The sequence below is a fragment of the Hemicordylus capensis genome, chromosome 2 (assembly GCF_027244095.1).
Source record: "Hemicordylus capensis ecotype Gifberg chromosome 2, rHemCap1.1.pri, whole genome shotgun sequence".
In the NCBI taxonomy this organism is placed as follows: domain Eukaryota; kingdom Metazoa; phylum Chordata; class Lepidosauria; order Squamata; family Cordylidae; genus Hemicordylus; species Hemicordylus capensis.
Genome location: NC_069658.1, coordinates 223,443,475 through 223,469,971, shown reverse-complemented (window position 1 = coordinate 223,469,971; position 26,497 = coordinate 223,443,475). Strand labels below are relative to the sequence as shown.

At 47.2% G+C, this 26,497-nt stretch overlaps 1 protein-coding gene across 5 annotated transcripts in view; it reads left to right on the top strand.

Annotated features, from left to right (window-relative positions):
* The window catches only part of KCNN1 (potassium calcium-activated channel subfamily N member 1), a 196,360-nt gene that overhangs the window by 98,219 nt on the left and 71,644 nt on the right, over window positions 1-26,497 (top strand). For 2 of the 5 annotated variants that reach the window (XR_008317264.1, XM_053300636.1), the window contains exons 1-4: window positions 6,325-6,382; window positions 7,805-8,248; window positions 12,389-12,484; window positions 22,777-23,195. Coding sequence is in view for 4 of the 5 variants with exons in the window: in XM_053300636.1 (XP_053156611.1) it covers window positions 6,329-6,382; window positions 7,805-8,248; window positions 12,389-12,484; window positions 22,777-23,195 (1,013 nt within the window). In the remaining variant the exon portion in view is untranslated. Of the gene's footprint in view, window positions 1-6,324; window positions 6,383-6,872; window positions 6,941-7,804; window positions 8,249-12,388; window positions 12,485-22,776; window positions 23,196-26,497 lie in introns of those variants that run through there. The other 3 variants (XM_053300638.1, XM_053300637.1, XM_053300639.1) reach the window with 2 other exon arrangements.

The following is a 26,497-nucleotide window of genomic DNA, read 5'->3' as shown; positions in this document are numbered from 1 at the left end:
GCACTCCCACCACCAATCCCTTGATCATCTGTGGGGAAGGTAAGCTTTTTGGAGCCTTTCCCCCCCATCCCTGCACTCTCGACGATCATGAGAATCGTCCCAGAGGAATCTGGCCCATTTTCTGAAAATGTCAAGCAAGCTTCCTTAATAAGATAAATGAGCTAACCTTCATGTCCTTACCTCCAAGTATTTAATGTCTAGCAAAATCTCCGCTCCCCCAATCACTTTGACACCCCTTGCTGTCCCCAAACTAGTTGTTCTAGAAGCACCCCTGTCGACATTTGCAAGGGCAGTGGAGAATAGGAAGGCGACGTGACAAGGTGCAGCCAACGTGATGAGTCAGTTTAGAATGGTTTGGGAGGGGGGGATCTTTTAAATGTTCTCCAGTGACACTCGTAATTGCTGACGCAGTTCCGAAATGAGCTGCAGGGAGGGTGTTTATCCACCACTACTGAGCCAAACTGAAAAGCAGAGCGAGGGAGTTCACCCAGTCTTTCAAGGAGCATGCAGACGGGGCAGGAAGAGAGCCATCCACTGAGGTCCCTAGTCCACCAGACCAATAAATCTTGGCCATCAGTACTATCTCAGGGCATGAATGTGCACAGTGATTTCCGGCAATGCCTGCATGAAAACACACGGAGAGCTGCAAGTCTTGTAATGCTATCACCTCCTTTCCATCTCTAGGGGTGCAGACCTTGTCAAAAGTCACAATGAGCATTTGTCGTCCCTGTCCCCCCACAGATAGCACCAACCATCCCAGCTGGTTCATGTACTACCCACCCACCCCTGGCAAATATGAGAGGGCAATGGAGATTATCAGGGGCTTAGAGCACCTTCCTTATGAGGAAAGGCTAAACACCTGGAGCTTTTTAGTTTAGAAAAAAGATGACTGTGGGGAGACATGATAGAGATCTATAAAATCATTCATGGTGTGGAGAAAGTGGATGGAGAGATATTTTTCTCCCTATCTCACAACACTAGAACCAGGGGTCATCTCATGAAATTGATTGCCAAGAAATTTAGGACCAACAAAAGGAAGTACTTTTTCACACAATGCATAAACAACCAATGGAATTCTCTGCCACAAGATGTGGTGACAGCCAACAGCCTGGATGGCTTTAAGAACATAAGAACAGCCCTGCTGGATCAGGCCCAAGGCCCATCTAGTCCAGCATCCTGTTTCATCCTGTTTTAAGAGAGGTTTAGATATATTCACGGAGGACAGATCTATCAATGGCTACTAGTCTGGTGGTTATAGGCCACCTCAAGAGTCAAGATGCCTCCAAATACCAGTTGCAGGGGAGCAACAGCAGGAGAGAGGGCGTGTCCTCGCCTCTTGCTTGTGGGCTTCCAAGTGGCATCTGGTGGGCCACTGTGTGAAGCAGGATGCTGGACTGGATGGTCCATGGGCCTAATCCAGCGGGGCTGTTCTTATGTTCTTATAGCAATAGCAATAGCACTTACATTTATATACCGCTCTATAGCCGGAGCTCTCTAAGCAGTTTACAATGATTTAGCATATTGCCCCCAACATTCTGGGTACTCATTTTACCGACCTCGGAAGGATGGAAGGCTGAGTCAACCTTGAGCCCCCTGAGCCCCCTTATGAGAGTGGGAAGATCTTGCTCACATTTCACTTTCAAGGAGGCAGTCTGCAGGATTGGTTCCTATGCAATCCCCCCCTCCCTACTCACTAGGCAAGCAAGTTTTTCAGTAGAAGTTCCTCCCCACTACCAGAAAAGCACTGCTATTTTGGCAAAAGCTTCACTTCCCCTGAACTAATTGTGTAAAAAGGACCATCTTCTCCCATATGACTCAGGAGCCATAGACTTCTACAGTTGGAAGGAACCTAAGAGGTCTACAAGTCCAGCCCCCTGCACAGTTCACCAAGGGATGCTCTGTCCCACATCCCATGGACATCTGAGGTGCAGAACATGGGAATGCAAGCTGGGGCCTTCTTGGTGGTGCACAGTCTCCAGAACTCTTTGCTTGAGCTGACCTTCTCCCTCTGCAAGTATAGACATTGGGGTAATATAATATTGTTTGGATGAACATTTCATCAGGGGTGCAGCTCTGCATTTCATCAAGGGGCTCTTTGATCTTATATGACCTGGACTTGGCTCCTCACTTGCTGTCCTCTGGGTAATTGCCATGTTATTGCTCCATGGGTCCATTATGATTTTATGAGCTAAATATTTTAATAATAGGAAACACATGTTCATTTTTGCTGTGATAAACAGGATCCGCAAAGGTTCCAGGCAGCCCTCTCTAGAGTTGTAGGGCTGAATGATTATCCCCATTTTCTTTTCTTGTGGATGGGGAAGGAGTGCTGAAATAGAACATGGCTGGAAGATTTATGTCTGCAGAGAGAGGGGGAACAGATGTGGGTGCCCTTCTTGGCATTGACTTATTGCATAGTCCCATATTTTTCCAACTTCTAACAGACAGAGAAGAAGCTACTAGGCATGGTTGTTAAATTATTATTTATTGGATGAAATGAAACTTATGAGCTGAAAGTTCTGAGATGAGAACTCTCAGCTCAAAATTTAAGGGAGCAGAATTGGGAAGCTTGGAGTGGAGAGCTGATCTGGCAGCAGTGAGCATGAATGCTCCCCTATGCTAAGAAGGATCCACCCGAGTTTGCATTTGGATGGGTGACTATATGTGAGCACTGTAAGGTATTTCCCTTAGGGAATGGGGGTGTAGCTCAGTGGCAGAGCCCCTCCTTTACATGCAGAAGGTCCCCGGTTCAATCCCGGGCAGCATCTCCAGGAAGGACTGGGAAGGACCCTGTCTATAACCTTGGAGAGTTGCTGCCAGTTAGCGTAGATGAGGGCTGCCCAGCTTCTGTCCTCCTGCAGATGCCGGCCTACAATTCCTATAATTCCTGGCTATTGGCCACGGTGACTGGGGATTATGGAAGTTGTAGTTCAAAAACAGCTGGGTGGGTGTGTGCTAAGTTAGGAACATAAGAACAGCCCTGCTGGATCAGGCCCAAGGCCGCCCATCTAGTCCAGCATCCTGTTTCACACAGTGGCCCACAGATGCCGCTGGAAGCCACAGGCAGGAGTTGGGGGCATGCCCTCTCGCCTGCTGTTACTCCCCTGCAACTGGTACTCAGAGGCATCCTGCCTTTGAGGCTGGAAGTGCCCTATAGCCCTCCGACTAGTAGCCGTTAATAGGGATATGCACAGAATTGGCGGGGGCCGGTTCAACGGTGGGGTGTGTGTGTGGCTTTAAGGGCGGGGGAGGATGCACCCCCCCGCACACTTCATTTCCCCTGCCGGTGCTTGGTTCCTTAACTTCCTGCTGCCCCTTTCGCTATGGTTACTGGAAGTACCCAGAAGTAGTGGCTGCGCCTGCACTCTACATTCGTGAGTGTGTGCACGTCGTGCTCGTGCAACATGAGCATGCACAGACAGAGGCACATCTGATACTTCTGGGTACTTCCAGTAAATGTAGAAAAGGGGGCTGCAGGTAGATATGCTGCCGCCCCAGAAGATGTTTAAGGAACCGAGCGCCAGCGGAGGGAACGCAGTGTGTGTGTGTAAGTGCATCTTTCCCTGCAGCTGCAGCCCCCCACTATGGGGCTGGTGGAACCAGCCACCGTTCGAACCGGTTTGTAGGCCCATGAAGGGCCTCCGAACCAGTTCCGTGCACATCCCTAGCCGTTAATAGACCTCTCCTCCATGAAGTTATCCAAACCCCTCTTAAACACATCCAGGTTGTTGGCTGTCACCACATCTCGTGGCAAAGAATTCCACAAGTTGATTATGAGTTGTGTGAAAAAGTACTTCCGTGTGTTGGTCCTAGATTTCTTGGCAATTAATTTCATAGGATGACCCCTGGAGAGGGAGAAGAATTTCTCTCTCTCCATTTTCTCCACACCATGCATGATTTTATAGACCTCTATCATGTCTCACTGCAGTCATCTTTTTTTCTAAACTAAAAAGCCTCATAAGGAAGGTGCTCTAGGCCCCTGATCAGCTTGGTTGCCCTCTTCTGCACCTTTTCAAGTTCTACAATGTCTTTTTTTAGATGTGGTGACCAGAATTGTACACAGTACTCCAGGTGTGGCCACACCATAGTTTTGTATAAGGGCAATATAATATTAGTAGTTTTATTTTCAATCCCCTTCCTAATGATCCTTAGCATGGAAGTGGTCTTTTTCACAGCTGCTACACATTGATTCGACACTTTCAACGAGCTGTCCACCACGACACCAAGATCCCTCTCCTGGTCAGTCACCAACAGCTCAGATCCCATCAGCATATACTGGAAGTTGGGTTTCTCATCCCAATGTGCATCACTTTATACTTACCAACATTGAACCGCATTTGCCATTTTGTTGCCCACTCTCCCAGTTTAGAGAGATCCTTTTGGAGCTGCTCACAATCTGTTTTGGATTTCGCTACCCAAAAGAGTCTGGTATCATCTGCAAATCTGGCTATCTCACTGCTTACCCCTACTTCTAGATCATTTATGAATAAATTGAAAAGCACTGTTCCCAGTACAGATCCCTGGAAAACCCCACTTCTTACTTCCCTCCATTGTGAAAACTCTCCATTTATACCTACCCTCTGTTTCCTATCTTTCAATCAGTTAGCAATCCACACACGTACTTGTCCCCTTATCCCATGACTGCTAAGTTTCCTCAGGAGTCTTTGATGAGGAACTTTGTTAAAAGCTTTTTGGAAGTCCAGGTAGACTGGATTGCAGGGATAAGTTATATATTTTAGCAAGGAGGTCAGCAATTTCACATTTGAGTTCTTTGAGGACTCTTGGATGGATGCCATCTGGCCGTGGCAATTTGCTAGTTTTCAGTTTTTCCAGACAGTTTAGAACATCACCTCTCGTCGCTTCTCTCCCCGCATGTATGCTGAACTGTTCCCTAAAGGGTTGATGACACTGACATCACGCACTAGGTCCTGGGTGCCACTCAGGATTTAGTCCAAGGTTGCCTTCTCTCTGGTTGGTTCCATGACCAACTGTTCTAGGGCAGAGTCATTCAGTGTATCTAGAAATTTGACCTCTTTGTCATTTGACCTCTTTGAGCAGACCTGGTGTAGACAATCCTGAGGTAGATGGACCAATGGCCAAAACTGGTATAAGGCAATTTCCTATGTTCCTAAGCAAAAAGTGCCCGCTGCCTTTCTCTACTTTGCTGCTGGTGGTGGGTGCAATTTTCACCATGATCCCCTTATCACGAACCTCCCTCTGCTGACAGTCACCTTCTTTTCTCAGAAGTCAGCCCTCCAGAATGATACTACATGACGCAGCATTGCTTGGAAGGCAGATCATAGGGAACACCTCTGAGGGGCACAAATGCAAGCACAAATGCACAAGAATTGGAAATAATCATGTAAGAGTGATGTTGCTCCTGCAGTTTCTTGGAGCAGACTCTTGGGTTTTAAGGCTACTGCCTAGGCCTGTGTTGCTCAGCTTTGGCCCTCCTGCAGATGTTGGCCTACAATTCCCATAATCCCTGGCTATTGGCCACTGTGGCTCAGGCTCATGCGAGTTGGAGTTCAAAAACTGGAGGGCCTAAGTTGAGCAGGTCTGGCTTAGGCCGAGTGACTTAGCCCATTCCCTTTGCTATGGAAAGCTCTGTTGCTTAAAGGAGCCTTGCCCAATATTCTAAGCACTGTCTTTGGTGACGCTGTGGGATCTCTATGAGGTCCGGTGGGAGGTCTTCAGGGGGCTCTTCTGAGTTGGAGGAGGAAGGCAGGGTGTGGTGGAGGGTGCTAGCCTAGGTTCCCCAGTTCTCCTGGTGTGGGGCCCTGGTTGTTGGGGGAAATTACTTATATAGCAGAGTATTTCAGGAGCTAAGTCACTCCCATTACGGCAGCAGTTAACAGGGTCTCTGGGGCATCAGCTTGCATCAGCAAGAGAAAATGCTGAGAATGTTTTGTTCTTCCGAAACAAAGACATGGAGGTGGCATTGGGGGAAGAGTAGAAGGCGGGGCCCACAGACCCCGCCTTCTCTTGCTCTTGCTGTTAGTGAGCAGATAGTGAGGCTGTTCTCATGAGCAGCCAAGAGCGGACTATGGCAGCCAAGGACGCCCTTGGCTGCTCATGAGAAGCAGTGGGAAGAAAGTGGCTGCCGCTACCACAGCAAACCCGTCTGTGGAGTCTGCAGCTTAAATGTGGTTCAGGGAGCAAGCCCCCTTAGTCTTGGTTTTTTTTTTTTAATCATCTGCTGGCGCTGGGGGATACCCACAATGCACTACACACATGCAGTGCATTATGGGAGTTCTGGAGAGGGGCGGAACAACACATTCCAGCCCCCAACCCTCTGTGTTGCTGGAGGTAGTGAAGGATCATCTGGATGCGCAATCCACGCACCCAGCACCCTCCGTGGATCGTCTGCGGGGAAGGGAAGGTAACAAAACCTTCCTCCCCGCCAAGCCCTTCTCACAGATCATGAGAAAGGGCTCACTATCACACACACTCCCAGCACTCTGATCAGGACCCAGCAGCTTGGCTAGGAGAGGAGAGCAAAGAGCAGGCTGTTTCCCAGCAGGTGCGGGCCCCTCCCTCATGGGCCCAGGGACACTGGACCCTCCTTGTTCAATTATAGCTGTGCCCCTGTTTGCTTGACATTTTCAAACGTTTTCAAAGAATGGGCCAGGTTCCTCTTAGAAAATCCTGGGTTTTTGGATTAGGTCAAACCTTCCAGTCTGCTTTCCAGGCGAGTTTCCTCTTCCAGTCCAAGACCACGTGGCAGGAAAGAAAGACTGGGGTAGGGGGAGAGGTCAGTACCAGGCCAGCTGAAATCTGCTCAGGAGATGACCCTGCATCACCCTGCACACATGGTCTCCCCCAGCTCAGTTCCTGGCCAGGAGGGAAGTGAAGGGGTTGGCCTGGCTCCTGGGAGGCTGGAGGAGTCTCCTACCTAGCTGACTGCACGGGCTTCTGCTGCTTGTTCTGGGGTGGAGGAGTGAGTGAATGAGGTTTCTTTAAACATTGGAGGCCTTTGAAAATAATTAATGTTGGGATTTTTCCATTGCCATTGTCTCAGTCCTTTGTGTGGGGCATGCTTGTCTGTGTTTGAATGTGTTTATGTCCTGGCTTCGGGGTGGAGTCACAGTTTGTTTGACTGCTCCTTCACTTGCTGTCCTGAATTCAAACTGAGAGGTTCTCCCTCTCTCTGCATAAGAGACTGTTAGCCTCTTTATTGTGTTTCTTTGCCTAAGTTTTGCTTTGTAATAAATATCAAACTCTTGTTTCTCATTCAAAGCTGGCTTCCTGTGTAATCACTTTTACAAGATAAGTAATTACTCTGCAACAATTAATTTGAGCGATAAGACTATAATATACTAGGACTGTCATAGCTGACACTTTGCTGTAAAGTTTCAGTCTGGTTGGTGGGGGTGTGGAAGTGGAAGTGGAAGTGGAACGTGTTTGGGGGGTTGTGTGGTGTCTGGCAACTTACCTAACCAAGAGACCCGAACAAAGGTGAGAAGGGAAGCCCCTCGGCTTACCCACAACATGCCTGCTACCCTGTGCTGTCTGTTGGAGTCATCCCTGGGGTCATAAATCAGGGTTTCTTTCCCTGCTTTACCTGGAGCTGCCAAGGATTGAACCTATGGCCACCTGCTCTACTCCAGGGCTGCTCAACTTTGCCCCTCCAGCTGTTTTTGGACTACAACTCCCATAATCCCTGACTATTGGCCACTGTGATTGGGAATTATAGGAGTTGCAGTCCAAAAAACAGCCGGAGGGCTGGAGTTGAGCAGACCTGCTCTACTCCAAAGCTGCACTTGCTCCCTGATTCAGAAGGGCTCCCCTTGTCTCGTTTCAGGTCAATGGTGATTCCCACATTTTGAGCCATGCTGGATCCAAGAGCGCGGTCAGCGAGAGCAGCCCTTTTGCCGAGATAGCCATGAACAGCTGCAAATACAACGGAGGTGTCATCCGACCGCTCAGCAGCCTGAGCACCTCCCACCGCAACCTGCACGAGCTGGATGCTGAGACGCAGCCGCTGCAGACCTTCCACGACTCCGGCTTGGAAGTGGTGGTCTCCAAGTCTGAGCGCAGCAAGACTTCGGACACCCACCTCGACGAAGAAGCGGAGGGGCGCCCCCACGGCCCAAAGAAGAACCAGAACGTCGGCTACCGGTTGGGCCACCGGCGGGCCCTCTTTGAGAAGCGGAAGCGGCTCAGCGACTACGCCTTGATCTTCGGCATGTTTGGCATTGTGGTCATGGTGACGGAGACTGAGCTGTCGTGGGGCGTCTACACCAAGGTAGGAGTCCCTTTGCAAGCATTTGGAAGGCTGATGGGCAGCCTGTGTTGTAGGGAAGGGATTTTAAAATTTTAATGGGTTTTTAACGTGTTTTTATCTATAATTTTTATCTTTTTATGCATTTTAAATGTGTTATATTGTGTGTTTTAATTCTGTAAACCGCCTAGAGATTTTTATACTAGGCGGTATATAAATTCAATAAATTAATAATAATAATAATTTCAGTGATCCCAATTTTTATACTAGGCGGTATAGAAATAAAATAAAATAAAATAAAAATAATTTCAGTGATCCCAATTATACAAAGCCAACATATATGAGGAGAACCAAGCCCCATAAACAACAACAACATATATATGTATATACTGCTTTTCAACAAAAGTTCCCAAAGTGGTTTACATAGAGAAATAAACATAAATAAAGATGGATCCCTGTCCCTAAAGGGTTCACAATCTAGAAAGAAACTTGTGAGACACCAGAAACTGCTGCTGGAGGGATGTTGTGCTGAAGCTAGATAGGGCCACTTGCTCTCCCCCTGCTCAGTAAAGAGAATCGCCACTTTAATTTTTTTAAAAAATGCTTTTATTAGTATTATAAGTAGAAACAGAAAGGTTACATCTCTGAGAGTCCAACAAAACCATACAAGTTTACATACAAGATCTTATCCATCAAAACCAAAACATAAGAAAAATACAATAGTAATAATTGTGTCTAAAAGGTCTAAGGCTAGGCATCAATAGCTATCAATAAAGAATCTTGAAGCCCTCAAGGGAAAACCCCCCCGCCACCTGATTGGTCATCATACTGTCAAGCAGTCTAGAGAGGAGAGAACTAACTCAGCTATGACATACAAAATAGAAGTAATGTGAATAATTCAAGCACAGAACCTGAGGATCGCCACTTTTAAAAGGTGCCTCTGCTCAGTTAGCAGGGGAAGCATTAAGAGTATCTTGAGACAGACATTTAAGGTCCAACTATCGTAGAGAAAGTTACTTATTGAGGAAGTTACATATTTGGATAGAAAAGCCTGTGTCCCTGAGCTTTATATCTCCACAGTGGGAGAGCCGAACAAGGAAGAAGGCAGGTAAAAAGGCCACAAGCCTGCAGAAAGAGGAGGGTGAGAGTATCAGCCTACCAATCAGAAGTCAGAGTGGTGAGAGAGAGAGACAACAAGAGGAGAAACAAAGAGGAAGACCCTTGCCTACTATCTCAGTGCCCCTCGTGGTCAATAGGATAGAAGGTGCCAGGATTCAATGGTCCTGGAGCGGTACCTCCAACAGATTGTGTTGATCAGGGCAATCATCAAGTTGTTTAGAACTTCAGTGTCTGGGTGCTACAACCAAGGAGGCCCTGTCTGTACACACCAGCCACACCTCAGATAGAGGTGGGGTTTGAGAAGGGCTTCCCCAGCTGATCTCAAAGGGAGAGCAGGGTCACTGGGAGCAGACAGTACTTGACATTTCCTACTTTGCTTGAGAGTTTTGTGGCTAGCCCCAACCCATGTTGATCAGGATCCACTCCTCTGTCCATTAGGTGCCCTCCCTGACTCACCTGGGGACAACTTCTACTCCTAGGCCCCACCCACTCCACCTGACTCCACCCCCCTGGGTCTGAAGGTTGTAGCCCAGAAGTAGAGCATCCATTTTGCATGCAGAAGGTCTCAGGTTCAATCTCTGGCATCTCCAGGTAGGGCTGGGAAAGATTTCTGCCTGAAACCTTGGAGAGCCACTGCCAGTCACTGTAGCTAGTACTGAGCTACATAGACCAATGGTTTGACTCCGTATAAGGCAGCTTCCTATGTTCCACCACTATTTTGGTGAGGAGAGCTGGTCTTGTGGTACCTACCAAGCATGTGAGTACTGTAAGATATTTGGAAGGGTGAGCGGGAAGAGTGGGCTAAGCCCGCTCTCCCCACAGACAAGCAGGGCGGGAGCCCTGGGCGGCCGGATTGGCCGCCCACACAATTGCCGGCTCCGTGATGGAGCTGGCGGAAGCTGGGGAGTTCGGGGGCCTGCGGCAAGCGTGCAGGGCATACTGGGGAGACCCCCAGAGCCGGGAGGCAGCTTTTCGCCTCCCCTCTGGGGGTCTACTCATCAGTAACCACGTCGCGGAGCCGCGCCACGGCTACTCGCGATAAAAAAAAAACCTGGGTTTGCGGAGTGCTCGCTCTGCAAAGCCGGTTTAAGGGGCGGGCTACTTGAGTGGGTTAGCTGCCCAAGAACCACCGGGCTTGCAGCTGAGCCCGGTGGTTCACACGGTGGCATGAAATCGGGCTAGCGGAGGCTACCCCAGTTCCATCCCATCGTGTGAATAGCCTCATTCTCTTTATTCCCCTGCTAACTGATCAAAGAGGCACCTTTTTAACGTGGCGATTCTCTTTATTTAGGAGAGGGAGAGTAACTGGCCCTCTCCACCCCCAGCACAGTACTTCCAGTGACTGTTGCTGGTGTGTGTCTTATGTTTCTTTTTAGATTGTGAGCCCTCTGGGGACAGGGAGCCATCTTATTTATTTATTATTTCTCTATGCAAACTGCTTTGGAAACTTTTGTTGTAAAGCAGTATATAAATATTTGTTGTTGTTGTTGTTTAGGGGATGGGGCCATAATGGAGCCAGCGTGGTGTAGTGGTTAGGGTGCTGGACCTGGACCGGGGAGACCTGAGTTCAAATCCCCATTCAGCCATGAGACTTGCTGGGTGACTCTGGGCCAGTCACTTCTCTCTCAGCCTAACCTACTTCACAGGGTTGTTGTGAGGAGAAACTTAAGCATGTAGTACACCACCCTGGGCTCCTTCGAGGACGAGTGGGATATTTATTTATTTATTTATTTATTTATTTATTTATTTATTTTCCATTTTATATCCCGCTCTTCCTCCAAGGAGCCCAGGGCGGTGTACTACTTGCTTAAGTTTCTCCTCACAACAACCCTGTGAAGTAGGTTAGGCTGAGAGAGAAGTGGCTGGCCCAGAGTCACCTGGCAAGTCTCATGGCTTGCAGTACCACCCAGCAAGTATCATGGATATACAATGTAAATAATAATAATAATAATAACAACAACTTAGTGGTAGAGCATCTGCTTGCATGCGGAAGGTCCCAGGTTCAATCCCTGGCAGCATTTCCAGGCAGGGCTGGTACGGACTGCTGCCTGGAACCTTAGAGAGCCACTGTGTACTTATGTCCCTATGACCTCTAGGGGATTGGACACCCCCTTTCTGCAAGTGGGAGAATTCAATCTCAAGGGGAAGAATTAAAAACCAAAAAGAGACTTCGAGTTTTTCTGCTTGGCTTGATAAATGATTAGATTATCATTATTTTTGTTGCAGTTGTTATTGTGCTTTTAAAACAGGTGAGATAGATTTTCTTTACAGTGTAAACATTTTTGAAATGTGTTGATAGGTGGTATAACATTTTATTACAAAGAACGTTTTATGTAATTTACTTGAAATGTTTATATTTGTTCCATTAAAGGGACTATCAAGGAGGCATATCAGAAACACAATTTTAACAATAAAACAGAAATAAAAACAAGCAAGGGAAACAGATAAAATCACAAAACTAAAAACATTTCCGATGCTGGCGCTGAAAGGCAGTTAAAAGCACAAGGGCCCAACTAATCATTAAAACCTGGATGGAAATGAATGTTTTCCTCTCTGCCTGTTTAAAAAACCCCAGTGGTGAGGCTAGCCGGACTTCAAGTGGGAGGGAGTTCCACAGTCTTGGTGTTGCTATCAGAAAGGTAGATGGTGGGATGCAACAAGGAACCACTGATGATGAGTACACAGGGCAAGCAGTGGCTTTACAATAAATAATAAATTAAAACATGAAGTTCTCAATTCTTTTTATCAATGAGGGAGTTTCACCCACCGGTGTCCATCAGGCTATACCCCTGAGCCATCAGCCATGGTCAGATTTTGCTGCCCTCAGCCTTCAGGGTCATCAACATTAAGCTCCACCCCTTCTTTCCCAGGCTCCTCCCCCTCAGTTTTCAAGTCTGATAATCTGAAGACTGGGCAACGTTATCCCTAAGTATTCGGGAAAAAGCTGCATCATTGATTTCTGCAGGACTGAAACTTGCAACTGGATGGATCAAGGTGTTTCTTTCCCCCTGGCAGTCACACTTTCTCTTTCTGTTGCCCCTCCAGGAGTCTTCATATTCATTTGCCCTGAAATGCCTTATCAGCCTGTCCACCATGATCCTCCTGGGGCTTATCATCATGTATCATGCGAGAGAGATCCAGGTGAGATGCCTCCCCGCTTCTGCTCTCTGGGATGTTTGCTTTCCTCACATATTTACCTCTTCTTCCAAGTGCTGTGTCAAAGAGTGGCGAGAAAGCCTTGTTAGTTTCCTCAATATCAGCTTTGTAATGCTCAGCCCCTGTTTGAACGATGGTGTGGTGTAGTGGTTAGAGTGCTGGACTAGAACCTGGGAGAGGCAAGTTCAAATCCCTGTTCAGCCCTGACACTTACTGGATGGCTCTGGGGCAGTCACTTTTTTCTTGGCCTAACCTACCTCTCAGGGTTGTTGTGAGGATAAGCATAACCATATACGCTGCTCTGGGTTCCTTGGAGAAAGAGTGGGATATAAACATACAAATAAATAACTATCCTGGAGTGCTTATAATTATTAAATTATAAGCTATTAAATAATAATAGCAGAATAAATATGCTGTTAGTCATATTTAGTTATAATATATTTCAAGTTTTACAGAATTGGTTGAAAAAGAAAAGAGAAAGGAAGAAAGACTCTAAAACAGTTATTATTGTTCTGATTTGACAAAAATATACTTATACAATTATTTTATCATATTGAGTTTATAAATCTGTGCTGAAAACTGTGTTTTATTGAAATCTCATTAGACCAGGGCCTAGTTTAGACCAATGCTTGCCATCACGGTTACAGGAAGCATCCACCTCATCAGATGAATGCTGCTGTAACTGATGGAAGTGTGTAGCTGTCCAGAGTGGTGGCCATTGGTTGTCCTCTCTTCCATGAACAAAAGAATGTAAGAACAGCCCTGCTGGATCAGGCCCAAGGCCTTTCTAGTCCAGCATCCTGTTTCGCACAGTGGCCCACCAGATGCCTCTGGGTAGGCCACAGGCAAGAGATGAAGGCATGCCCTCTCTCCTGCTCTTGCCTCCCTGCAATTGGTATTGAGAGGCATCGTGACGTGCCTTTGAGGCTGGAGGTGGCCCACAGCCACCAGACTAGTAGCCATTGACAGAACTGTCCTCCATGAATTTGTCTAAGCCCCTTTTAAAGCCATCCAAGGTGGTGGCCATCACTGCATCCCGTGGCAGAGGATTTCATTGATTAATTATGCACTGTGTGAAAAAGTATTTCCTTTTTTGGTCCTAAATTTCCCAACCTTCAGTTTCATGGGGTGACCCAAGGTTCTAGTGTTGTGAGAGGGAGAAAAATTTCTCTGTGTCCACTCTCTCTACTCTTTGCATAATGTTATATACCTCGGTCATGCCATCCCTTACTTGCCTCTTTTCCAAACTAAACAGTCCTGTATGTCTGCTCCTCTTATAAAATCATCTAGATGGGTGACTGCCACCACATCCGGCAGCGGCAAATTCCATTGTCTCAAGATCCCTCTGAATACCAGCTGCAGAGGAGGAACAGCAGGAGAGAGGGCATGCCCTTGCCTCTAGGAATGTGCAAATTGATTTGGGTACAAATTGATTTGTACCCGAATCTAGCTGATTTGGGTGATTTGGAGACAAAAAAAAAAATCACCACTGTGGTTCATTGGCTAGATTTGGATCCAAATCAAATTGCGCCTGGTTCAATTCAAATCGATTCGAGATTCGGATCCCTCCTATTAATTTCCCCAGATTCCCAGCTTTCTTTTAAAAAAAAAAAAAAAACACAAACAAACAAAAAACTAAGCTCTAGCCCTTGTAGAAGTGGCGTCTAGCCCTTGTAGAAGTGGCCTTGTAGAAGTAGCCCTTGTAGAAGTGGAGCAAAATGTGTGGTCACTATTTTTCAAGTGTTTAGATTCTTTGCTGTATAATAACTTCCTCTCAATGAATCCCTATGAGGATTCATTACACACCTTCATTTCTTCTATTCGTTTTGACTGTCTTTTGGACAGTGGAACATAGGAAGCTGACATGCCATATACTGAGTCAGACCATTGGTCTATCTAGCTCAGTATTATCTTCACAGACTGGCAGCGGCTTCTCAAGGCTGCAGGCAGGAATCTCTCTTAGCCCTATTTTGGAGATGCTGCCAGGGAGGGAACTTGGAACCTTCTGCTCTTCCCAGAGCGGCTCCATCTCCTGAGGGGAATATCTGACAGTGCTCACACTTCCAGTCTCCCATTCATATGCAACCAGGGCAGGCCCTGCTTAGCTAAGGGGACAAGTCATGCTTGCTACCACAAGACCAGCCATCCTCCCATGACAGAGCCAACTGTCAACTGCCATGTGCCTACTACACCCCCCTCCCACCTGCAAGGCAGTGGGGTACTACTCAGTTTATGTTCTACGATTTTTTCCCAAGTGTTTAGGCTCTTTGGTGTCTAATACCCTTTCCTCATAATGATTCCCTATGAATATTCATTACACACCAAAGAGTCTTAACACCTCAAAAATTCCTAAAATATAAACTGAGTACCCAGTGGCTTGTGGGTTGGGAGGTAGTTGGAACATGGGGTGCCACTAATTCCCCACCGCCACCTGCAAAGCAGTAGGGTCAAAAGGAACGGAAGAAATGAAGATGTGTAATGAAGACACAAAAGAATCTAAACACTTCAAAAATACCTAAAAATAAATTGAGTACCCCAGTGTGTGTGTGTCGGGGGGCGGATGTAGTTGACACATGGCAGTTGACAGTTGACACTGTCCAGTGATAGTCAAAATGAACAGAAGAAACGAAGGCATATAATGAATCCTCATAGGGATTCATTATGAGGGAAAGTTATTTGACACCAAAGAATCTAAACATTTCAATATTCCTAAAAATTAAAATGAGTACCCCACTGCCTTGCAGGTGTGTGTGTGTGTGTGTGGGGGGGGTAGTTGGCACTTGACAGTTGACAGTTGGCACTGTCCAATGAAAGTCAAAATGAACAGAAAAAAATGAAGGTGTGCAATGAATGCTTATAGGGATTCATTATGAGGAAATGTTATTATACACCAAAGAATCCAAACACTTGAAAAATGACTGCACATTTTGCTCCATAACTCCACTTCTACAAGGGCTAGAGCTTAGCTTTTTTTAAAAAATGAAAGCTGGAGATCCGTGTTAGGGTTAGGATATGGCAACATCGAATCCCCATTATTTCCTGTGGCAGAAATGTTCAAAATCAGTAAAAACTAAAATAATTCATTAAAAATCGACCAAGTGTCCCACTGCCTTGAAATTTGGTTGGTCAGTGGCACCCATGGGGACCTACCTACCAGCCACATTTGGTGCTCCTATGACCTTGTTAAGTGGTCTGAATTGATCTGAATCCTAATCAAATCAAATCAAATACAAATCGAATCTGGGGTGATTGGTGAGGTAGATTTGTACACAAAACAAATCAGGGGTGATTGTTTTGGGCACAAGTTGAATTAAAAAAAATCAATTTGTGCACCTCTCTACTTACCTCATGCCTGCGGGCTTCTCAGAGGCATCTGGTGGGCCACTGTGTGAAGCAGAATACTGGTCTAGATGGGCTTTGGGCCTGATCCAGCAGGGCGGTTCTTATGTTCTTAACTATGAACAGCATGGCAGAGGCCGGAGCAGTGAGTGATGCACATGTACAGAACTTCCAACCTGTTTTGCAACAGTATGGGACTTTCTAAGGCATGCCATAATCTGGCCCTGACTACCTGTAACCTTGGAGAAGGCACTGCCAGTCAGTGTAGACAATACTGAGCTAGAAGGATCAATGGTCTGACCTGGTATAAAGCAGCTTCCTATGTTCCTACGATATGAGACAGACAAGTGAGAGAGAGCAAGTTTTAATAATACAGGTGTACAAAGCCTCAGTGGCGGTTTGGGGGGGGGGCCTGTTTTTTTCAGCCAAAGATGCTGGTGCGAAGGAGATGGAGCAGCAGATGGGGCCGCCATGACTCTGGAGCTGCTGGAGCCTACAGCCATTACTCAGCCGAGCGGTCCCAGCTGTCGCAGAAGCCACTCGAGACATCCGTCACCAGGCTGCGGCGCCCGCTTGCGATACCTCGCAGGCATCTGGTCCCAGCTCGCTGGGAGGTTAAGCAGCAATGAGAGTTTTTCCATTAAAACGTCATTACGGGCTGCAGTTGGACATGGAGAAACTTGCTGCAGGCGGAGGCGGCATGGCAGGGGAAGCAGCTGTCTTCAAGGGGAAACAGGTGCACCTTGGATGGATGCATTCATGGGCCTCGTCGTCTCTAGAGTCAGATTCCTAGAAAGTCTTTAACCTTGCGATGCCCTTCATGAACAGACTGAAAGGGGGCTACAGAGGAGGAGTTGGGAGCCTGACTGCCTGTGTGTGGTTTATCTCTGGTGCTTCAAATTATCTCAAACTATGGACCCAAGGAAACTCAAATTCTGCATGCCAAATAGGAGAGCTGGCCTGGTGGGAGGAGAGCTGGTCTGGTGGAAGCAAGTATGAGTCGTCCCTTTTGCAAAGCAGGGTCTGCCCTGGTTTGCATTTGAATGGGAGACTGCCTGTGACCACTCTAAGATATTCCCCTTAGGAGGAAAGCGTCTAGTTTTAGATTCCCTCCCTGGCGGCATCTCCAGGATAGGGCTGAGAGAAACTCCTGCCAGTAACCTTGGAGAAGCCACTGCCAATCTGTGTAGACAAGACTGAGCTAGAAGGTCTGGCTCAGTATACGGTAGCTTCCTATGTTCCTATGTTTCTGTCTTTTAAATTACAGGCACTTATGCTGTTCTAACGAATGATTTATAATCCTCCTTTTTCGATTGGCCCAAGTTTTATTTTGCAAAATCAAACGAGGTATTACTATGCCTGTCAACCCATTCAGGGGTTTTAAGCTGATTGAACCATGGGACTTTTTCACCAAATGAACCAAAGAATCAATGGGTGAGATGGGATGGAAGGAGTGTAATCCCAGTTTGAAAAGGAGGAGTAAGATATCTTTCAGCTTGTTAGGAGAACAAGACCTGAGCCAGAGCTGCACAGCTTTGGTTCTGATGTTGGACTACATTTCCCATAATCTCCGACTACTGGCTAGGGATGGTGGGAGTTGTAGTCCCAAAACAGCTGGAAGGATGGGTCAAACCATCCTTGGCTTAAATTGTAATTTGCTCAGAAATTGTAACCATAGAGACATCAGGCACTGGAGAAGGGGAATGTTTTTTTTACTAGAGATCTGAATTCGATGCTTTGCGCTCATGGGCCCTCACAGTGTCACTTAGGAATCAGAGTATGGAGGAGAAGGCGGCAGTGTGCCTTTCCTAAAGTCAAGCATCAAGGGGCAAGTGGTCCAGAGGGCTTTTGCCCACCCCATAGCAATGCAGGCCATTGAGAAACACAGAACAATCTTCCACAGTGACTCACCAGGAAGTTTTTCACACTGGACTTTTATTTCGCATCCAGTAGTCTCTCTTATTTTTTTCGTCTCTGTGCGAAACGAGTTTTGTTCTGGGCAACAATATCAAGGCACTGTGTGCGCACATGCATTCAGAGTGGGGCCTTCCTAATTCAGTCTGAGCGGGATCTAGAATTAACTGAGTGGACATCAGAAAACTTGTGAGCGCGCGCACATGTGCATGCCTTAGAGGTCGCAGTGCTCACATCTCCTCTGGGATGGAAGGTGTGTGTTTACATATCAGCCAAATTTGCTCCAAAGTCCCTGTGAGCTATTGGGGAGCACTTCACACACAATTACAGTTTTTCATTGTATGTTAGAATGTAGCCTGATTTATATTCAGGGTAAAAATAATCCACTTTTTGCGTCTGTTTTTTGCGGCAATTTCGAGCTCACAGTAAAGCTTTGTAGAAAACCCGAAGGAAAGCCTGCTGTCTGGGAAAGCTCCTGGGGAGCCTCCTGATAACTGCTTTTCATTGGTTGACATCCTGACTAACGAACTGTGCTCATTACACCCTTGTGTAGTGAACAAAGTTGCGTCAGCACCAGAAGATCTCAAAGTTATGCTAAAAAACAAAAACAAACCCAGGGATTTGCACAGCTGCACAATCGGGCAAAACACCTGAGGCATGCCCCAGGTGAGTGTGGTGCACTGGCACAAGCATGCTTGAAGGAGTTCAAGGCCAGTCTGGAATGCAAGCTCCGGATGTAGCGCAAGTAACAGCTTTGCACTATCATGATGTCCTTCTGCAAGCGCTTCGTTAGGATGTGCTTGATTTGCTGTCCCTTTAATCATCACATCGCTGTAATAGTCCCTGAGCCAGGCCTGCACATTTTGGCCACCGGTACCATCTTGGGGGATGAATGCTCATCGTGATTTTTGGCAACACCTACCACCCCCCACCCACCCCGAGATGGGGGGAAAGTGATAGCATTGTTGCACATACAGCTTTGTTACCACGACAATAATTCGATAACACCATACATATTTATATACCGCTTTTCAACATAAATTCCTAAAGCGGTTTGCAGAGAGATAAATACAGGTGAAACTCAGAAAATTAGAATATCGTGCAAAAGTCCATTAATTTCAGTAATGCAAATTAAAAGGTGAAACTGATATATGAGACAGACGCATTACATGCAAAGCGAGATAAGTCAAGCCTTAATTTGTTATAATTGTGATGATCATGGCGTACAGCTCATGAAAACCCCAAATCCACAATCCCAGAAAATTAGAATATTACATGGAACCAAGAAGACAAGGATTGTAGAATAGAACAATATCAGACCTCTGAAAAGTATACAGTGTACTGTGCTTGATTGGCCAGCAAACTCGCCTGACCTGACCCCATAGAGAATCTATGGGGCATTGCCAAGAGAAGGATGAGAGACATGAGACCAAACAATGCAGAATTGCTGAAGGCCGCTAATGAAGCATCCTGGTCTTCCATAACACCTCATCAGTGCCACAGGCTGATAGCATCCATGCCACGCCGCATTGAGGCAGTAATTGCTGCAAAAGGGGCCCAAACCAAGTACTGAATACATATGCATGCTTATACTTTTCAGAGGTCCGATATTGTTCTATTCTACAATCCTTGTCTTCTTGGTTCCATGTAATATTCTAATTTTCTGAGATTGTGGATTTGGGGTTTTCATGAGCTGTACGCCATGATCATCACAATTATAACAAATTAAGGCTTGACTTATCTCGCTTTGCATGTAATGCGTCTGTCTCATATATCAGTTTCACCTTTTAATTTGCATTACTGAAATTAATGGACTTTTGCACGATATTCTAATTTTCCGAGTTTCACCTGTAAATGAATAAAATGGATCCCTGTCCCTAAAGGACTCAAAATCTAAAAAAGAAACAGACACCAGCAACAGCCACTGTGCTGGGGATGGATAGGGCCAGTTGCTCTCCCCCTGCTTTATCTCGACCCCGGGGTGTAGCTATAATTGAGCAGATGGGTTCAAAGAACCTGAGGGCCCCTCAGCTCCACCCCTCCATATTTTCTTCATTATCTCCCTCACTCTGAGAGGCTACTGGGGAGAGGGGTGAACATGGTCCCCTCTCTGCTAGATACACCTCTGCCCTACCCCCAGATGGTTAGGGCAAAATTGCAGTCATTTTTTGCACAGAGCAAAGGATTAGGGTCAGTTTAGGGTTAGGGTAACAATGAACAAATGTGTGTCCTCTCTCCATGGAGGACTTTGGAGGACATTCCTGCCCGTTTTCATTTTGATTCCTCTAACAGATTCGCTAACATTTTTATAGTAGGGTTTTTTTGTGTTTTTAAAACTTTTTAAAGCTTTGAAAACATTATTGCAGAATTGGCTGCTGCAGGCCTGATAGTCAGGACAATAAAAAGATGAGAACCAGCTGCAAGCTGGCAGTCTTTCAGTGCTGTCCCCTCTTTCCCGTCTCTGGGGTGTCGACCTTGTCAAAGGTCACAATGAGCATTCATCATTGAGATGGTACTGACCACCTCAGCTGGCTCGTGTTCCACTTTGATTTCCCTCAGTGAGTGAACGCATAAGCCAGTTTGAGTTCCCTCAGGAAGAAAAATGGCATGCATATATAAAATAATAACAGGGATAGTGTGAGAGGCTGGCTGCATACATGCAGAGGAGAGGAGAGCTGGTCTTGTGGTAGCAAGCATGACTTGTCCCCATAGCTAAGCAGGGTCTGCCCTGGTTGCATCTGAATGGGAGACTTGATGTGTGAGCACTGCAAGATATTCCCCTCAGGGGATGGAGCCGCTCTGGGAAGAGCAGAAGGTTTCAAGTTCCCTCCCTGGCTTCTCCAAGATAGGGCTGAGAGAGACTCCTGCCTGCAACCTTGGAGAAGCCGCTGCCGGTCTGTGAAGACAATACTGAGCTAGATAGACCAATGGTCTGACTCAGTGTATGGCAGTTTCCTATGTTCCTATACCAGCAACAGAAAGCAGAGCTGAGTGCTCACAGTTTTGGGAGGCTGGAGCCCTGGCTCATTCCTCCCCACTCCACAACCTTTTTGACAGAACTGATGGTGGCGTTCTTTCTGATGGGAGCCATTTTGGACCTCTGTCCCCTTGGAAATACATTGCATTAAACTGCAGCATAGTTCCAAGGAGAGATTTTGAGATGAGAGAGGAACACCCTCCCCGTGTTTCAGAAGGCTTCCCCTCTCACTTTCTCCAAATTGCCAGAATGCTCGCGCATTTTCACCACCTGTGAAGGGAGGTGGCAAATGCGGGGTGGGGTAGTGCTCCCTGTAGCTGCAAAGAACCTCAGGCTGCTGCACGTTCACAGAGGGCCAAAATGGCCTCGAAATGGGCCAAAAGAACCTGTGGGAGACTTGGGGGGGGCAGTGAGGGGGAAGGGGATTCCGGAGAACCCCCTGTGGCTGCCACTGCCCTCACCAGGCAGTAAGTAATTTTTTTAAATGGAACACACACACACCCTCGAACAGACAGGCAGCAGTCTATATAGGCCCAGAAAGGTGGCTAGGCTGGGCAGAGGTCCTCAGGAACTGCTGACTCACTCAACCTGGCTCCAGTCCTACACAGACACCCCCACAGAACAGCAGCCACAGCTCCACAGGTTAGGGGGCACACAACAGGCAGCAGGCGGGCCTTTACTTAATGAAGTAAAATGAAAAATAAACAGAGGTTCCCAAATGGTGTTCCAGTTCTTTCCATGCTGTCTGTCTATCTATCTATCTATCTATCTATCTATCTATCTATCTATCTATCTATCTATCTATCTATCATATTTCTATATAGCCTGACATCTCTAGGCGGTGTTCAAAGTTAAAAACATAGCAACTGTAAACAATATGAAAACAGTTAACATTCACAAAACAAGTAAAACGATCTCAGAAGATAAAAAACATTGAACAATTTAAAATCTCAGTTAAAAGCCTGGGAAATCATAGTACATCTTGAGGGTCTTCCTAGAAGCAAACAGAGATGGAGGGAGCATATTCCAAAGCCCTGGGGCAGCCACAGAGAAGAGCCAGTGCAGGGTCGCCACAAAACAAGCCGACGGCAGCTGTAACCAGACTTCTCCATATGATCTTAATAGGCGACAGGGTTCATGACAAAGAAGGTGCTCTTCTAAGTACTGTGGACCCACGCCATTGAGGGCTTTATAGGTAATAACCAGCAGCACTTTGTAATTTGCTTGGAAATATTTTGGCAGCCAGTGCAATTCTTTCAAAATCGGTGTTATATGGTCCCTTTGGGTTGTTCCAGAGTCCAGTCTGGCTGCTACATTCTGTACCAGTTGTAGTTTCTGGACTACGTACGAAGCCACCCCACATAGAGTGCCTTACAGTAGTCAAGCCTGGAGGTTACCAGTATATGCACCACTGTTGCAGTCTCTTATTTTTAGGCCTCTCATTTCTGGGCTGCATCCCTTGTGACAGGAATGGAAACAAATTCAAATGGGACTGATTTTGTAGCCGTTTCTAGTCATTCTAAATCTGAATGTCATGCCTCAAAAGATAAGTAGCCCTCGATTGCCAAAGGCCAAGGTAACAGGGAGGACCACTGATCTTGTGGTAGCAAGCATAAGTCATCTCATTTGCTAAGGAAGATGCTGAAAGGCATCATCTCACACTGCTCAGGAAGAGGCAATGGTAAACCCCTCCTGTATTCTACCAAAAGAAAACCACAGGACTCTGTGGGCACCAGGAGTCCAAATCAACTTGACGGCACACTTTACCTTTAGATGAGACCATAGCTCAGCAGTCCCAGGTTCACTGCTTGGCAGCATCTCCAGGTAGGGCTGAGCGAGGCTCCTGCCTGAAATCTTAGTGAGATGCTGCCAATCAATGTAGACAACACTGAGCTAGATGGATCAAGGATCTGACTCAGTAGGAGGCAGCTTCCTAAGTTGCTATGACTAGAAGACGTCTGATGTCCCTTCCCACTCTAACATTCTCTGATTCTAGGAAGGGGCTGACTGCTTCATATTGTAACTTGTTTCTATCTTCTCTCTGCAGCTGTTCATGGTGGACAATGGTGCCGATGACTGGAGAATCGCCATGACCTACCAGAGGATCTTCTTCATCACCCTGGAGCTGTTCATCTGTGCCATCCACCCCATCCCAGGACAGTACTTCTTCACCTGGACGACCCGCCTGGCCTTCACCTACACCACCTCAGAGGCCAGCACCGACGTGGACATCATCCTCTCCATCCCCATGTTCCTGCGGCTCTACCTGATCGGGCGGGTGATGCTTCTGCACAGCAAGCTCTTCACTGACGCCTCGTCCCGTAGCATCGGAGCCCTCAACAAGATCAACTTCAACACCCGCTTTGTCATGAAGACCCTCATGACCATCTGCCCAGGGACTGTCCTGCTGGTCTTCAGCATCTCCTCATGGATCATCGCTGCCTGGACAGTGCGCGTCTGCGAGAGGTAGGGTTGGTTTCTCCGCACTCTGGGCAGGGTGGGCAGTGGGGAACATGTGACAGTCTTTGGGGTTCTTGGTGCCCTGGTGCAGCTGAAAGAAACACAGCTCCTTCAAACAAATCAAGCTAGGGATGGCTAATATTTCCCCCCCTCAAAATTCTCTGCTCTGCTCATGTCGGTTCAATTGTGGCCTGCAGGCATACTCTGGCCATCCAAGGAAATGGGTCCCCCCACAACTCCAGTTGCTAACTCTTCCATGAGACTTCTCAAGTGTCTTTCTTTGTCTGGACTGTACTACTTCTGGTACAAAAGTGGTGCAGTCCACTACTAGTTGGGGTTCCCCTGATGGGGTGCTCCTTCCAGTGAAGGAAAACAAGGACAGTTCTCTAGTAAATTAAACTATTTCCCAGAAAACCCTTGTGTCTGGACTATACCATTGGGCAGTTTGTGCCTGGACTGTACCACTTCTGGTACAAATGTGGTACAGTCAAGGGTATAGCTAGAGGAAAGGGGGCCCTTGTTCACCCCTCTCCATGGCAGCCCCTTGGAGTGAGAGAGATAATGAAGGAAATAGGGGAAATAGGGAAGAGAGGAGCTGGAGGTCCCTTAGGAGCTGGGGGGCCCAGGTTCTTTGAACCCATCCGCTCCATTATAGCTACGCCCCTGGATACAGTCCAGTGTTGGTCAAGGCTCCACTGATGGGGTGCTCCTCTCAGTGAAGGAAAATGGGGGCGCTTCTCTTGAAAAACCAACCCCTTTCCAGAAAATTCTGCAGGACCACTGTCTGTGATCAGTTTGATCTTTCCAAAGATGCTAGAAATGCAGAGATCTAAATTAATGCAGAAATGCTAAATTAAGAGATCTGTATTGCAAGACAGTCTGGAGTTCCACTGGCAGTTCTTGCATCCCGAAGGATCTGAGTTTCTCCCTCCGCTGTGCCAGTAAAACTGTGCCAACAGATTTCTGTGTGCATCCGTGTTCCGGTTGCCGTGTTTGTCGCGGGTTTGCTTTTCTCTTTGTTGCTGTTGTGTTTCCTCTGGCCTCGTTCTGCTCAATAACGTGCTGTTGTTGTTCTCCCTTCTCTCTAACTGCTGTGCTTCTCGTAGGGACAAACTGTGAGTTCTCCTTGGTAGAAGTCGAGTAGACGCGGTTTGTGCACGGAGGCCCACCCTTGCTCAGAATTTAAGATTAGCTGCAGCTGGCGGGGGAGGCTGTGGGTGGCAGAGGAGGAGGGAAAGACTCCCGGGGCTTGTGAACCTTGAAAGCAATCCCAAAGACACCCCTGTTTTTGGAAGGAACCTCTCCATCCCTCTGTCATTTCATTTTACTTCCCTCTTGCCGCTAGGAGAATCCTCTCTAGCAATGGAATCTGGTTGCACCTTTGGGAAGTTCCCAGAATTCTCTTCTGAATTTTTCTCCAGAGTATGGAGAATTAGAGTTAAATTAGTCATTCCTTTAAGCATGTACTTTGCAAGTGAATGTCAGTTTTGTTTTGTTTTCTTAAAATGTGGGCTAGCAGCCAGAACAGAACTCTGTGAATCTTGACCACTGTGGGAAGAGGGCCTTTCTCCACCACTACATGGGCCAAGAGGCACTTTTTTGAGTGGGGGCTCTTGTCTCTTTAACAGGAAGGAAAGCTCCTGTTCCTATGCAGTTCAGCACAGCATTCTTCCCACTGGCTATTGCTGGAGTCCTCCTTTTGTTTCATCTTAGATTATAAGCCCTTTGGGGAAGGGAGCCATCTTTAGACCCTCTTGGGTCATATAGTTTGGGAATCGCCCATGCAGGTGTGTGGAGACAATGGAGGGAGGATGGAAGTCCCTGGGCTGCCAGGGTTTGGGGGGCTGCCATGGCATCCCTTCCCCCTTCTCCAGGGAACCCCCTTGCCCCTTTTCTGCATCCAGCTGGCAAATGGATTGCTTGCCAGCTGGGAGCCCAAAGTAAGCCCCCTCCTGTCCAGCCAATGTTTTGTTGAAATTCAGCTGGTTTGATGCTCCCCCCTCCCCGCCTCTGGGAGAGGCAGAAAAAGAAATGAAACACTGAATGGGGGGGGGATTAGGAGAGGGTCTGAACAGACCTCTCTTGGGCATAGGCCACGCCCCTTATGTTGACGTCTGGTGCAGGGGGCGTGGCCAGTACCGGAGATGGGCCACTTGGCCATGCCATGGAGTCTCTGCAGTCAGTGGTTCATTGAATCCATGGCAGAAGGAGGTTCTATGAACCCCCAGGAATCCGTGGTGGGGTTTGTTGAATCTCCGAGGAGGCAGAGAAAGGAGCTTCCTGCCAGCACTTCGACAAACTGCTGACTGAGGAGACTCCATGGTGGGACTCAAAACCCTGCCCTCTGTAGTGGCCACGCCCCTTGCCCCTGATATTGATGCAGGAGGTATGGCTTGACTGTGTGCATGCGCACTAGCATGTGGACTCCACCCTCCGGCAGATCTTGCACCCCAGCCACCAGCGAGCTCCCGACACCCCTGCCCCCTTGAAAACTGGGGACTCTCTTCAGGGGCAGTCACTGTCCCTATTCAGCCCAGCACAGTGTCCCTCCTGATGGCAGTTGCTGGTGTCCTTGTGTCTCTTTATAGACTGTAAGCCCTTTGGAGACAGTTCCTTATTCTTTCTTTCATTCCTTTTGTTCTGCAAACTGCCTTGAGAAGCTCCTTGTTGAAAAGACTATTGACATGCTCTAAATTAGAAGACAAAGAATAACCTTTGTGTCTGATGCATTCCCAGTCTGGACTGCACACCCCTTACCCCCATCCCACAACAGCTATTTGGCAAGGGAGGAGAGTTCTGATTGGCACCAAGGGAACCAATGGAAGCCTTTTCCCACCTTGGCCAACAGCAGCCCTGGCAGGGGGTGGGATGAGGAGGGGGGCATTAAGGACTGGGCTTGTGACAGAGGCAAAGCCCCACCCACCCCCACCCCATTGTCCATAGAGGGCCAAATTTGGCTGCTATTTAAGTTTTTTTAAAACACACAAAGAAACCATGCACTTACAAATTTACTTATTTGTTTATTTTATTTAAAATATTTATACCCCACCCCTCCAGTACACTACTGCTCAGGGAGGCTCTCGGCATCAATAAAATAGACACAAAATAAAAAGCAATTAAAAATTAATAAAAGTTAAGTGCATCCTTAGGGTCATGTCTAGCTTGGCCCATAGCTGCTTTTGCTCCTGAAGCAGAGCCAATGCCTTAGTAATCCCCTGTTGTTCACTTCTTTAAAAATAAATAAATAAAACCACGATTTTTGTTTTTACAAAGTGCTGTGCTATGCACCTTTCAGTTCCTTTCCCATC